This window comes from Neofelis nebulosa, chromosome 9, assembly GCF_028018385.1.
Source record: "Neofelis nebulosa isolate mNeoNeb1 chromosome 9, mNeoNeb1.pri, whole genome shotgun sequence".
Classification (NCBI taxonomy): domain Eukaryota; kingdom Metazoa; phylum Chordata; class Mammalia; order Carnivora; family Felidae; genus Neofelis; species Neofelis nebulosa.
Window position 1 is genome coordinate 79,897,383 of NC_080790.1, and position 15,692 is coordinate 79,913,074.

Sequence of the window (15,692 nt, forward strand, 5' to 3'; positions counted from 1 at the left end):
AGAGAGAGAGAAAGAGAGAGAGAAGAGAGCACTAGCCAGGGAGGGGCAGAGAGAGAGGGAGACACAGAATCTGAAGCAGGCTCCAAGCTCTGAGTTGTCAACACAGAGCCTGACATGGGACTTGAATACACAAACAGTGAGATCATGACCTGAGCCAAAGTCGGATGCTTAACCTACTGAGCCACCCAGGTGCGCTCTTTCACTTTCTTGATAGTGTCTTTTGATGCACAAATATTTTTAATTCTGATGAAGTCCAATTTATCTATTCATGTTGTTGCTTGTCATTTAAGTCATATGTAAAAAACCATTGCAAAATCCAAGTTTGTGAAGATTTGCCTCTATGTTTTCCTCAAAGAGTTTTATAGTTTTAGCACTTGTATTTAGATATATAATCCATTTTGAGTTGATTTTTGCATGTGGTGTGTAAGGGTCTAACTTCATTCTTTTGCCTGTGGTTATCCAGTTGTCCCAACATCACTACTGAAGAGACTGTTCTTTCTCCATTGAATGGTCTTGGCACCTTCGTCAAAAATCAATGTATGGGTTTATTTCTGGACTTTCAATTCTATTCCATTCATCCATATGTCTATCCTTATGCTGGTACTACACTATTTTGATTACTGCAGCTTTGTAGTAACTTTTTGTAACCAGAAAATGTGTATCCTCCAACTTTGTTCTTCTGTTTCAAGATTGTTTAGGCTATTCTGAGTCCCTTGCAATTCCATATAAATTTTAGGATTGGCTTTTCCATTTCTGCAAAAAAAAAACCCCTCCATTGGTATTTTGATAAGAATTATGTTTAATCTGAAGATGGTTTGGGAGAATATTGCCATCTTAACAATATTAAGCCTTCTAATCTATGATTATGAGATGTCTTTTCACTTATTTATGTCTTCTTTAATTTCTTTCAGCAGTATTGTGCAGTAGCAATTAATATTTAAGTTGAGTGAATATGGAATGAGAGGGGAAGGGACTGACCTGAGGTGGCATGTGGGCTCCGGGCTCAGGAATCTGACATGGTACCTGGTGACACTCTACCAGGGGAAACAATGGCAGAGAATGCAAGGGGGAGACATTGCTGGAACTTAGTTTAGGGGCATTAAGACCCAGCACCTATGAGATATTTAACTCAAAGCGTTAACAATCTTCTTTCAAAACACCCTTACTTTAGCAAGAGTGGATGTTTTGTAATGAAAATGACATTTCAAAGCTGAGAGCTCTTTTTCAGATTTCTTTATCATCAAGAAAAGAATATGTCTGTATAGTTTTTGCATTGTGTATTTTATTGCTTTAGACAGTCTCTACCATATCAATTGGCTGTTATGTACTTATCTCAAGTGGTTTGAATCTCATTTAAAATGATATGTGTTAAAATATTACCATAAGAAAAAATCCTTTCTTTGAGTTTTAACAAAGAATATAGTTGCTGTTTCCCAAACTTTGGATAATGTTTACCCCATTATATTCACTATATAATTTTCCTTTAAATATTCTGTAATTAATGGGACAAGTTAACTACAGTATACTTCTAATCAAGTATGAAAATATTTTCTCTCATACTTCATTCCTACTCTCTCATGTTCCCCTCCCCACATATTGCCCTCCACATACAACATATATTAAGTGCAAATGACAGGCGACACTCAGCTCCTTGTCAGCTTTTCTAGAAGGTACATAAACTAAAATTAATGTTGTGGTAACCTAGTGCTTAGGTCATTGCATGACCTGGTAAACGTTAATTTTTACATTTATCAGCATATTAATATTAGCAAGAACAACTTTTTATGTATTATTCTCTAAAATGTTTATAAAAGGGCATCTTATTTTTTTTAAGTTTATTTATTTTGAGAGAGTGACAGAACACGTGAGAGGGGGATAGGCAGAGAGAGAGTGCGAGCGAGAGAGAGAGAGAATCCCAAGCAGTCTCTGCACTGCCAGAGAAGAACCCGATGTGGGGCTCAAACCCATGAACTGTGAGATCATGACCCCAGCTTAAGTTGAGAGCGGGATGCTTAACTGACTAAGCCACCCACGCTCCCCAAAAGGGCATCTTATTTTAAATTATTCAATTTTTAAAACCAATCTATAATGATTGTCTTGAACTAGATGAATAAACCTCAAAGTTTTCAAAAATCAAACTAAAATGAATATGTAGCATGAATTTATAGTAAAATATCACTGTGCTAATTATTAGACAAGACCTAAATCAGGACACTATCCTACTGCAATGATACTGCATAGTTGCTATATAAAATGAGAAATTGTCTACTTCATAAGACTATTATTAATGATAGGACTTAGGGGTTTTTTTATTAAAATGGCAAGAATACAAATAGCTTATATCAAATGTAAAATACAGTACTGTCCAGGCTTTAACATCAACATGAAGCCAAAGCCTATGGAGAGAAAAGATGAGATTTAGGAGATTTTAGGAGAAATAGGAAAATATCATTAAACTTATTACTCTACATTATAGACACCTGCCATAGGCAAAAAATAAAAAATAAATAAAATGGCAATTAAGTTGATTGCAGTACTTTAATGTTTTAAAGAAAACTTATTAAAACACACATTTTTTAAAAATCTTACATTCTTGACAAATATAACATCACCTACCTTTCTAAAAAATAGCAGAGATAAACACAATTGCAGAAAATGTATGTTAATTAGTGGTACAATACTATGGATTTTAAAACTCTGACACACTCCTACTATCTGCTGCTTTGAAATCAGATTATGGCCTGGAATTTATGTCAGGTTGGTTCCAAAATGGAATATTGGGTCCCAGGCCAGTATTAATAAACTGTGCCTATTTTGGCACAACTTCACCAGCCATGAAAGCACAAATCACAAAGAAAAAATTTAACCAACCAATTATTTGAGATATCAAGAAAGGAAAGGAAATCAGTTTTGTAAAAACACTTTTCCCTCTTTTTATAAGCTTCTTTATTTACTCCGGATAGTTAACATAACAGTGTTCAATAGTGAAGTAAGCAGATTTTACACTCACTATTACTGCATGGATAGAAAGAGCCATATGCATTTTTGTTTTTATATATCATTTTGGACCACCGCGATATGGCACATGAGAACACAGATTCAGAGGCACAAAGTTAATAAATACATTTAACATTGTCAAGCATTCAAAAGATAAATGCAATCATATAGCAAAAAAAAGTTTGTAACTTTGACCTTTCCCAAGGATGTGAAGAATCTTTTCGCATCTCAGAAATCTCTATAGCAAAGATTCCTATGAAAGAGAAAAAAATTATGCAGATTAATATTTTTAACTCAATGATTTCACCCATGTATAAAAAATGTATTCTAACATTACTTTGGCAATTCTTAAGGTTTTTTTTTCCCCAGCCTCTGTGAAGGAAAACATATACAATGTATTTTTTTCATTCAGCTTTCACAAACTGTGGTACATCGCTATCATGGAATAATATTCAACAATAAAAAGAAATGAACTATTGATAAATACAACAACTTGGATCGATCTCATGGGCATTGTGCTAAATGAAAAAACCCAATCTCAAAAAGTTACACACTGTGTCTAATTCTATTTATATAACATTATCAAAATGTTATATAAGAATTAAAGATATAGAAAACAAATTAGTGTTTGTCAGGGCGGAGAAGGGGAGGCTTGTGACCATAAAAAGGTATCATAAGGGAGCAAGTTCCTTGGTGCTGATAGAGAATATAGTACAGTATGTTGCTTGTAATTGTGGTATATGTATGGTGTGTAAAAAAACCGTGCACACACATACATATGAGTGCATGTAAAAATGAATGAAATCTAAAAGGCCTATGGACTAATTAATTATATTGTACCAATATCAATTTCCTGGTTTGTAAGATATTGCCATTAGGGATGCTGGGAAGAAGGATTATCTGTACTATTTTTGCAACTATGTGTGAGACTGTAGTCATTTCAAAATAGTGTAACAAAGCAAACAAAACTGTGACATAAACATACAAGGAAATACAACTCAGCAGTTAAAAGGAACATACGACAACATCTGATCCACACAATAATCTGGATAAATCTCTAATATATGATTCTGAGTAAAAGTCATTGGAAGCTACATACATGATTTTATTTATATGATAACACTGAAAAGGCAAAACTATAGGGATAGGAGAGAGATCAGTGGTTGGGGAAAGTAAATGAAGTACATTGACTATTGTCTAGATAATAGGTGGTAGTCAAAGTATATCATTCAAACTACCAGCAAAGGTTAAATAAGAAAAAAGGGAATTAAGGGCACTATTAAAATTATTAATAGAAAGGAGACTACTATAATAAAGTACAAATGTCTTAAATATCAAAAGAAATTATAAAAAGTAAAGAAGAAAAGTCAAATTGAAAAATACAATAAATGTCACATGATGAACAAAGTTTTCATAAGATAACATGACAGAGTTGATACCAAATTTCAATCATATTAATGTGAAAAAGTTTAACTCATCCATTATTTCAAAACAGCCCATAAAGCAAAACTTAAATCCATGCTATAAACATGAAAGGTACCTAAAATGCAGTGATTCAGAAAAGCTAAAAATAAAGAGATGGACAAAGGTTTGCCAGGCAGATGGAGACAATAACTACTTGTAACTCTTAATACCAGACAAGGTAGACACCAAGCCCCTCCCACCTCCAAAAAATTAAATGTATCAGAAAAGTACACTTCATAAAATCCACATCCCACAATGAGGATATTAGTGCACACACATAATGTTCATAATATCTATGCAACAAATAAAGCGGTACACCACCTACATAAAACAAAATTTATAGGAGATACAAAAAGAAATAAAAATATAATAATAATTGAAGATTTTTAGTAAAATAAAAGAACTAATAAAATAAAAAAGGTAAATCTTTTAAATATATATATATATACTAGAAAATATAATATATTTAAAAAAAAAATATATATATATATATACTAGAAATATATACCTTGATAAGAAAGAATATATCTTTTCAAGTGCACATGAGCTACCCACAAAAATTTATCATGTAGTAAAGTACAAAGAAAATATCAATAGGGGTGCCTGGGGGGCTCAGTCAGTTGAGCATCTGACTTCGGCTGAGGTTATGATCTCGCGGTTGGTAAGTTCGGGCCCTGTGTTGGGCTCTGTGCTGACAGCTCAGAGCCTGAAGCCTGCTTGGGATTCTGTCTCCCTCTGTCTCTGCCCCTTCCTCACTCACACTTTGTGTCTCTCTCTCTCTCAAAAATAAATATTTTTTAAAAAATTTTAAAGAAAGTCTCAGTAGTTACACAAAATAGAAATATTATAGAAAATACTCTAATCACAAAATAACGCCAGAAATTAAAAAATGAAACACAAACGCAAAAAGCCCTTCTTATTGGAAGGTTAAAGATTTTCCGTCAAATAACTTTTGGGTAAAAGTGAAAATACAAATAGAAATTAGAGAATTTGTGAAAAATAATGGTAACAAAATATTACATATCAGAATCTATGGGATATATTTAAAGCAATGGTCACTGGAAAATTCATAGACCTAAATATTTACATCAATAAGAATGAAAGAATGGCAATAAATGAGTTCCTAACTTAAAAATACTAAGGAAAAAATCCAACAAAGTAAATAAAAAGCACAGGAAGAAAATAATACAAGCAAAACCATAAATTAATAAGATAAAGAAAAATCAGTAAGTCAAAATGCTGGTTCTTTGAAGCAATGAACAAAGTAAACAAAACACTGGCTAAAGTAACCAAGAAATAGGAGAGGGAAGCACCCATACACAATTAAGAAATGACAATGGCATATAACTATTGATACAGAGAAAATTTTTAAATTCATAAGATATAGCATTGGTTCCAAAAACTGAAAGGAAATGGATAATTTTTAGATAAACAGAATATAGGGAAAGTTTAAAACAAGTTCCAAAAACAAAACAAAACAAAACAAAAAAAATTTTATCAAGGAAGTATATACCCCACAAAACAGAAAGAACCAAATCCTTAGAGATCAGATAATCACAAACTACATAAATTGTTTCAAGGCATAGTAAATGAAAAACTCTCCAATTACTTTTCTGAAGCAAAGATAACGTTGATATCTAAACTTGGTAAGATAGGGCAAAGAAAAAAATTCAGACCAATGTTGTTTATAAATATTAATACACAAATCTAAAATAAAATATTAGTGAACATTAAGAATACACTAAAACAAAGCAGGGTTTATACCACAAATTCAAAGATGGTTCAATATTTGAGAATATTTTAATATAATTCTCATATTAATAGTTCTAAAGAGAAAAACCGTATCTCCATAGATGCTGAAAAAACACCCATTCCTAATTAAAATAATCTTGAGAAGATAAAAATGAGTGGATATTATAAAACATTTACATCTCAATCTTAAAGCCAGCATCTTATACTTATTTGACAAACCCTAGAGGTATTCCTACTTAAGGTCAGAATCAAGACAAAGATGCCCATTTTCTTCACTACCATTTATCACTATTCTGAAGATACTAGCTAATGCAATGAACTGGAGAATACAATTCAAGAGATAAAAATAGGAGAAGAAGAAACAAAATGATCTCTTTTTGCAGATGACATGATAATATACTTGGAATTTTCTAAAAAATCAATGACAAAATTTAATGAAACAATAAAAAAATTTAGCAAGGCAACATGATGATAAATTTACATGTAAAAACAGCGTATTTGAAGATATAATGAATGAGGGAAAAATCTAAAGATAAAATAATTAGGAATAAACTTAACAAGAAATGTTCAAAACCTGTATAAAGAAAACTACAAGTCATTCTTGAATGACACAAAGTGAGTTTGAACAAATGGAAAGACATATCTCTTCTTGGTTAGGACATCTCAACATTATTGAGATGTCATTTCTCCACAAGTTAATTTATAAGTTTAATGTGATTCTAATAAAAATCCCAAGGTTTTTTTTTTAAATGGAACTAGATAAATTGACCCCAAATTTCATATGGAAAATAAACTCACAAGAAAATATAGGTCAATACTTAAAAGGAAGAGCTCTTACAAGCACTAGCCCTTTGGTATGCTGGAGCTGGCTCGTAGTTGATTGTAAATATTCAGGAATTTTGTGAGCTCGTGGTTAAACCAGCTTGGTTGCTTGAAACTGGGCAACGTATAGAATGTGTAATCACTATGTTGTACACCTGACACTACTATACCATTATATGTCAACTGCACTTCAATAAAAGAAAGAAAGAAAGAATGCCCCCACAGTGGGCATATTTACACTACTAAAACTGTCAAATGCTACAAGTCAGGGCTTCTCCCTCGCCTTCCTTGGAGAGTCAGTTTACTAGCAAACCATCAGACTAGCCCCCCCAAAACTAAAAATATTACAAAGGCTCTATAATTAAAGTAGCGTGGGACTGGAACATAAATAGACCCAAAGGAATAAAAGAGAAAGTCTAAAAAGAAACTTGAACCACTGGAGCAAAATCTTTTCTTAGGACTACTGGTTGGTCATTCGGAAAAAGGTAAAATTAGATCCGTTCTTCGTACCATGTAAAAAAAAAAAAAAGGCTCTAAATGGATCATAAATCTAAATGTAAAAAGTAAAACCATATATATATATATATATATATGTAAAACATTATTTCCTCTATTATCCATTTGAGTATAAGATTTTTCTAACTATAAACAGAAATATGGATGCATTAACATACATTTAAAAATTTGATTACATAAAAATAAACATTTTTCCATGGGAAAAATAGTATATGCAAAATCAAAAGAAAAAGGGAAAAGTAGAAGAAAATATTTGCAACATTTATCATTGATAAAGAGCTAATTTCTCACATTTATAAAAAAATTTTTAACAAAAAAATTCCAGTAGAAAAATGGGCAAAGGAATAGATAATTCAAAAATAAGAGATATTAAAACAGCCCTTAAACATATGAAAAGATATTCAAATTCACTCATAAAAAGAAAAATGCAAATTAAAACTACACTTAAGTACCATTTCTTACCTACCATACTGGTAAAAATTCAAGAACTTGACAGTATACTCTGCTGGTGAGGCTGTGGGGAAACAGGAACTCTCACCCATATCTAGTGGGAGTGCAAAATGGTACAACCCCTATAGAGGAGAATTTGGCACTATTTAAGAAAACTATATACATAACACATTTACCCCTTGACCCAGAAATCCTGATTCTAGGATTTTATCCTGAAGATATACCTCCACAATTACGAAAATACATTTGTATAAGATTATTCATTACAGCTTTATTTGTAATTTCAAATTGCTGAAAACCACCTAAATGTCCAAATGTAGAAGGTTTGCATAATTATGGTATATCCATACAAAGGAATACTATGCAGCTATAGAAAAGAATGAGGAAAATCACTATGAACTAATATGGAGTGACTTCTAAAAGAAGAGAGAAAAGCAAAGTGTGAAGAAGCATATATAATATGCTACCTTTTGCATATGAAAAGAAAAATAAAAATATACCTGAATGTCATTATCATAAGACCATAAAGGAATATGGGGGACATGGGATGGAAGGCATACAGAATTTGCAGAGTTTTGACTTTTAAAAGCCTATTAGTCTACATATTCAAACATAAAATTAAATCAAGGAAAAAACTAGGAAGGGGAAAAATGAAAAAACGAAAGCAAAGTGAAATAAATGAATCTAATGTTATTTCAACTGTATACTATAATCACAGGAAAAGAGGGGGGAAAAAGTTAATCCAAGTAATTTATCAACTCAGTATTTGACTATATGCTCTTAAAATTTGTGCAAAGTAGTGTATGAAGACAGGAATTACAAATGGATCCTGAACTTTTAAGTTGGTCTGTTTATTGTAGGGACACAGGTGAAGAAATTTTGAAACTATTTTAGATGCATTCTGGGATTGAGCAAATGGGTATGTGCATATTGTTGAGTAAACATGTTGATGTTGAGCCAGGGTCCTTACTATAGAGGAAAGGACATACACATACAAAATGGAAAAAGGGAAGGAAAACACCTGAGAGGATGGTTTGGAACTGGAGAGATTGCTTATGTTTTTAAAACGTGTGTGCGCGACTGTGCGTGTGTGTGTGTGCATATATGGAGAGAGAAGGAATATATGCAAGAGTGTGAGTACGTGAGACAGCAAATGTGTTGCCTCAAACACATCGAAAGTAAAAGGGGTAAAATTTTAACGAGTATGGGTAAAAGGTATATAGCTGTTCTCTGCATTATTTTCTTTTTATAATTTCTTATAAGTTTGAATTTATATCAAATGTTTTTACAAAATTTGTGACTTATAGGAATATATCTAAAATACTCTCTTCTGAAAAATAAACTACTTTCCTAAAGCATAAGTATTTTATGGTGCTATATTAACCAATATTTTATTAATGAAAGTATATGAAAAAATTTGTTTTAAAAAAAAGAAAATCAGATTTAAAAATATAATTTATGTCAACATTAGATAGAGTGGAGATCTTTCATTTTAGCAAATTTACATAAAATTATCAAAATACTTTATTTTTATGTCTATATACGTATGTATATTATTATGTATAAATATTATGTCTATATTACCTGTGTAATTGTATTTAAATAGCACTATTAATGATAGATTGTTTTTGAGCTTCCTTACTCCCTCAAGTATTGCTATATGGTACCCAAAGAAAGGATCTTTAAATCACTTACTCTTCTAACGATCGATCTAGGCCTCGGTCAGGAGATCGATGGTGAGCACGTTCTGGTGAATGACATTTTGTACTTGGCTTCATGGTAGTATTCAAATGATAAGCATTACTTGAGTAATTCTGGCGGCGAAGTTCTTGCACGGCCCTCTCCCTAAAGCAAAATAAGGGGCTTTTAAACTTTATATCCAGTGATGTTATTAATAGTGTCATAAAACTGTAGTTCAGTTCACACTTTAAAAGCTAACCATCATGAAATTATCAAAATTTGTTATCTTAAAAAGTGCCTTCCACCTTTTGGGATGAGCACTGGGTGTTGTATGGAAACCAATTTGACAGTAAATTTCATATATTAAAAAATTTAAAAAAATAAAAATTAAAAAAAAATTTTTAAAAAGTGCCTTCCAGACTGAACACTGCAGAGAGACAAACTTACCTTTCAAAGCGCTCTGTCCCTAGCTGTCGTTTGGTAATGTCTAAATCAGCTTCCAATTGTGTTACAACATTTCTGAACTGGGCCACATCTCTACTCTGGATGGCCCTGTGTAAAAAAACATAGGAGTGACAGCTGATTAAGCTTAAAATACGGCAAGGACTTCTAGAGTGCATTAAACCATATTGGCAATGGCTTCTCAGCTGGAACCAAGCCAAACTGTGATCTTTATGGATATATTAGTTCACCTAAAATATGCCAATTTTAAATGTAATAAATATGAAAATAGCCTACTTGAAAAGCTTAAGCTGTGTCAGTCCCATCCAATTAGTTAAACCTCTGTCTCAGTTTCCCTACGTTTAGATGGGATAATATTATCTATTATCTATCTATATTACCTATTTTTAAAGTACTTTAAGGTATTATATGTAAAGTAGTACTATAACCAAATAATAAAACACCATGATTAATTTAGTCTATTATATATATTTAGTAAATCAACCAAGTGCTTTACATATACTTATAATGAAATTTGATTTACACAATTTGTAATGAAATTTGATATCCAAACTGTTAAAAACATAAAATCTCTTCAGTTTAGCAGGATTTTCTTTAGGGGTAAACAGTGCCTCAAAAACCCTGTCATTAGGCACACTATCATAAGGAAGACAATGGCAACAATGAATGCTGCTTACATAGAACATTCTATCCTCTTTGCTTGCCTTCAGAACTGCAATGTTAACTACTAAAACATAACTTTAGAGACTAAGAACACTAATGTTTATTATGCTTACTAGTTCTGAATGATAGTACTTATCAACCAGTCTAAAACAGAATGTACCCCTGAAGGTGGGGGTTTAGGCACATTTCACTAAGGCCAATTTCCACATACCAGCTTGAGAAAATGATCCTGCTGAACCGGTTGAATCCCAGCTGTGGTGACGGAAAAGAATGACTCACAGCTGCCATAACCTGACAACAGTTTCTCAAGGAAACTGGCCCTGGCTTTGCAGCCTTTGCTCAGTCAGGGGCTCCAGAGTGACTGATTACTGAGACCATGATTCTTATCTTTTCCAGGTGCCATGCTCAGATGAGGCTGGATGAAAAAGTGTTATAGATGGGACATAAGAATAGAGGCTGAGGGTCCCCATCAGTTTTTGTGAGAGGTCACCAAGTTTAGTAATAAAAACATTCACTATATAGGCAGGCATTTCTACTGAATCTTCCAGCTAAGAGTCTTGTAATAAGATGCTAATGGTGACATGGATGCTTGGGGAAAAAAAAAAAGGCCAAGGGGCGCCTGAGTGGCTCAGTTGATAAGGGTCCAACTTCCGCTCAGGTCATGATCTCACGGTTGGTGAGTTTGAGTCCCGCATCGGGCTCTGAGCCTGGAACCTGCTTCAGATTCTATGTCTGTCTGTCTGTCTGTCTGTCTGTCTCTCTCTCTCTCTGCCCCTCTCCTGCTCACTCTCTGTCTCTCTCTCTCAAAAATAAATTAAAAAAAATTTTTAAGCTAAAATCAGTACTCTAAGCAAGGTCTTCAGTATTATATGAATGTGGGAGTTCTTCCAAGTACCCAGTATATACTTACAGGTACATAAGGAAATACTATGTGACAAGTCTAAAGACTAGGTAACAATAACCAGGTGGGTCTATAAATAGAAAAATTCTTCTGGTTTCCTAAGTGCTTAATTTTTTTTCTAAGAACTTGTTATAATATTTCTACAAGGTAATATTTTAGGTCAGACATTCTACTATATCCAAAGCCCTGTTAGAAATAATCAACAGAGATGGTTAAATTTAAATTTAGACGCATTTAGATAAATATATAATAGAAATGAATAATAAATCTTAGGCAAATCACAATGTTTCTGGTCCTCAGTTTAACCGATGGCAGAAGATGGGCACTAAATTGTCTAAATTCCAGCTTTAAAATTCGACTACCCTATAAAGTATAAAAATTATTTAAAATATGACTTTATGCTATTATGTTGCTAACCAACTCACATTTTACTTTCTGCCAAACAAAGGTGTTCTTTGAGAAGCTGAATTTCAGATTCTTTTTCTTGAAGCGCTATCTGAGACTGATATTCTTTGTCTCGATTGGCCACCAGCAAAGCTTCTAGATTCTGCATAGAGATTCTCTCATTTGTCATCTGACTCCTGAGGAGTTCTATTTCAGAGCGAGCAGAATCTAACTCATTCTCCATCTGTACAATAATAGGAAGATATCTATACTTATTCCCATTCATTTATTGAACTGATTATCAGAGACTCATAAAATTTCTGTGTTATAAGTTCAAAACCCCTTTTAATTTCTTAATTAGAAATATCCTCCTTCTTACCAAATATACACACAGGATCACTTTCTCCAACTCCAATTTTTTTGATAGGATCAAAATTAATTTAAGTAAAGACTTATTAATAATCCCAAACTGCAAATAATTTCCATTTCCAGTGTTGATATTTCTTTATATAATTCTGCAAGATTGACGTGGTGATATACATGACTACTGCTTTGTCCTGAGTTAGGTGAGTTACAAACACCTAACTACCTTATAGAATGTTATTGCATTTCATAGTTAAGGAAGATAAGGAATAACTGCACATTCTCTCTCTTGTATAAACCTGTGGAAAGCTTCATTTTATGAAGGTTATCTTGAGCCTCAAAAATACTCTGTAAGCCAAATGTTTCTTCAAAAGAAGATCAGACATTGATATTTAGAAAAAAAGTATTCCTTATCTCATAATACACATTACAATAAATTATACATGTATTTAAAAAGTTAAATATGCAAAAATAAAACTCTAAGAAAAAAGAATTTAATAAAAATGAAATTATTGGGGGAGGGGTGAGCAGGTAGGGAAGAACTGTCTAGACTAGATATAATTAAAAATGATGTATAGCCATATAAAAAATAAACATACTGATTATAAACCTAACTGAAATTTATAAGGAAACTGGAAAAATATACTGTTTGTATCGTGACAAATGGTAGCTATACTAGAGGTGAGCACAGCATCAGTATACCCTTATTGAATCATTATGTTGGACACCTGAAACTAATGTAACACTGTGTCTCAACTATACTCAAGTTTTTAAAAAATTTTAAGAAGAAACTCAATAAATAAAATGGCTAATATCTTACTACTAAAAGGAACTCATACAAATTGATGAGAAATATGAACTAATGATATGAACAGATGATTTATAAAATAAAGCTCATTAGTAAACATGTGGGGGAAAAAAACTACCCTTACTAATATTCAAGTGAGTATAAATTGAAATAAGATGCTATTTCTAGTACAGGGTTTCTTAATCTTGACACTACTGACATTTTGGGTTGGATAATTATTCCGTGTAGGGAGATGCCTTATGCACTGTAGGATATTTAGCAGCATCCTTGGCCTCTACTTATTAGAGGCTGGTAGCATTCCCCCACCCCAGTTGTGACAATCAAAAATGTCTCCAGATATTGCTGAATGGCCACAGGGGAGCAAACTATCTCTCAGCTGAACCACTGTTCTAGTTTATCAAATTGGCAAATTTCTTAGTATGTATTGGTTAACATTAAAATGGGCAATGGCATGGCACCTGGGTGGCTCAGTCGGTTGAGCGTCTGACTTTTGATTTCAGCCTGGGTCATTATCCCAGGGTCATGTGATTGAACCCTGCGTCGGGCTCTGCAGTGAGCATGGAGCCTGCTTGAGATTCTCTCCGCCCCCCCCCCCCATCTTGTTCTCCCCTCTGGCCCTCTCCCCCACTCACGCATGCACTCTCTCTTTCTCTAAAAAGAAAAAAAAATTTTTTTAATGGGCAATGGCAAGTACATACACTTTGCTAGCAAGAATACAAAATGAAGCATGACTTTTTTTGCAGCAGCAGCAGCAGCTTTATTGGAATATAATTTACGTACCATACAACTCACCCATTTAAAAGGTACAATTCAAATAAGTAAATAAAAGGTACAATTCAATTGGATTTTTTTCAAGTTTTTATTTAAATTATAGTTAGTTAACATATAGTGTAATATTGGTTTCAGGAGTAGAATTTAGTGATTCATCACTTAAACACCCAATGCTCATTACAAACAAGCGCCCTCCTTAAAACCCATCACCCATTTAGCCCATCCCCCACCCACCTCCCCTCCAGCAACCCTCAGTTTGTTTTCTATAGTTAAGAGTCCCTTATGGTTTGTTTCTCTCTCTCTCTTTCTTTCCCCTATGCTCATCTGTTTTGTTTCTTAAGTTCCACATATGAGTGAAATTCTATGGTGTCTTTCTCTGATTTATTTTGGTTAGCATAATACACTCTAGCTCCATCCACATCATTGCAAATGGCAAGATTTCATTCTTTTTTATGGCTGAGTAATATCGATGCAGAAAAAAAGTATTGGACAAAGTGCAGCATCTGTTCTTGATAAAAAGCCTCAACAAAGTACAGAGAGGGAACATACCTCAACATCATAAAGGCCATATACAAAAGACCCACGGATAATACCATCCTCAATAGGGAAAAACTGAGAGCTTTTCCTATGTGGTCAGGAACAAGACAGAGATGTCCACTCTCACTATTGTTATTTAACACGGTACTTGAAGTTCTAGCATTGGCAATCAGACAACAAAAAGAAATAAAAGACATCCAAATTGGAAAGGAAGAAGTCAAACTTTCACTATTCACAGATGACAGGATGCTCTATATAGAAAATCCAAAAGACTCCGACAAAACTGCTAGAACTGATCCATGAATTCAGTAAGTCACAGGATACAAAATCAATGTACAGATATCAGTTGCACTTCTATACACCAATAATGTAGCAGCAGAGAGAGAAATCAAGGAATTGATCCCATTTACAACTGCACCAAAACCCATAAGATACTTAGGAATAAACCTAACCAAAGAGGTAAAAGACAAGTATGCTGAAAACTATAGAACACTCATGAAAGAAACTGAAGAAGACACAAAGAAATATAAAAATATTATTATCCAAATGTCTATACTACTGCCCAAAATCTACATAATCCCTATCAAAATAATACCAGAATTTTTCACAGAGCTAGAACAAACCTAAAATGTGTATGGAACCACAAAGGACCTCGATTGCCAAAGCAATCTTGAAAAAGTAAAGCAAAGCTGGTGGCATCACAACTCGGGATTGCTATATTACAATCTGTATTACAAGCTATATTACAAAGCTGTAGTCATCAGGATGGTACAGTACTGGCACAAAAACAGACAGATCAATGGAACAAAATAGAAAACCCAGAAATGGACCCACAACTATATGGTCAACTAATTTTTGACAAAGTAGGAAATTATATCCGATGGAAAAAATAATTGTTTTTAATATATTAACAGAGTTGTGCAAACATGCCACAATCTCATACTCTAGTATTACAACTTTTTCATCATCCCAAAATGAAGCTCAGTATAGATTAACAGTCACTCTGCACCCACCCCACCTGCTGCAGCACCATCCCTAGGCATTCCCCAATCTATTATCTGGCTCTATAATCTGTCTTCTTTCAGACATTTCAAATAAATGGAATAACATAATTTGTATGTG

At 33.2% G+C, this 15,692-nt stretch overlaps 1 protein-coding gene across 9 annotated transcripts in view; it reads right to left on the reverse strand.

Moving 5' to 3' along the window:
- Positions 1-211: 211 nt before the first annotated feature.
- Positions 212-15,692, reverse strand: part of TSGA10 (testis specific 10) — a 149,732-nt gene continuing 134,251 nt past the window's right edge. For 7 of the 9 annotated variants that reach the window (XM_058684386.1, XM_058684382.1, XM_058684385.1 and 4 more), the window contains 4 exons: positions 12,133-12,335; positions 10,129-10,233; positions 9,697-9,846; positions 2,930-3,250 (listed from right to left, as the gene is read on the reverse strand). In XM_058684386.1, the coding sequence (XP_058540369.1) occupies positions 3,226-3,250; positions 9,697-9,846; positions 10,129-10,233; positions 12,133-12,335 (483 nt within the window). In that variant the 3' untranslated portion in view covers positions 2,930-3,225. Of the gene's footprint in view, positions 754-2,929; positions 3,251-9,692; positions 9,847-10,128; positions 10,234-12,132; positions 12,336-15,692 lie in introns of those variants that run through there. The other 2 variants (XM_058684381.1, XM_058684384.1) reach the window with 2 other exon arrangements.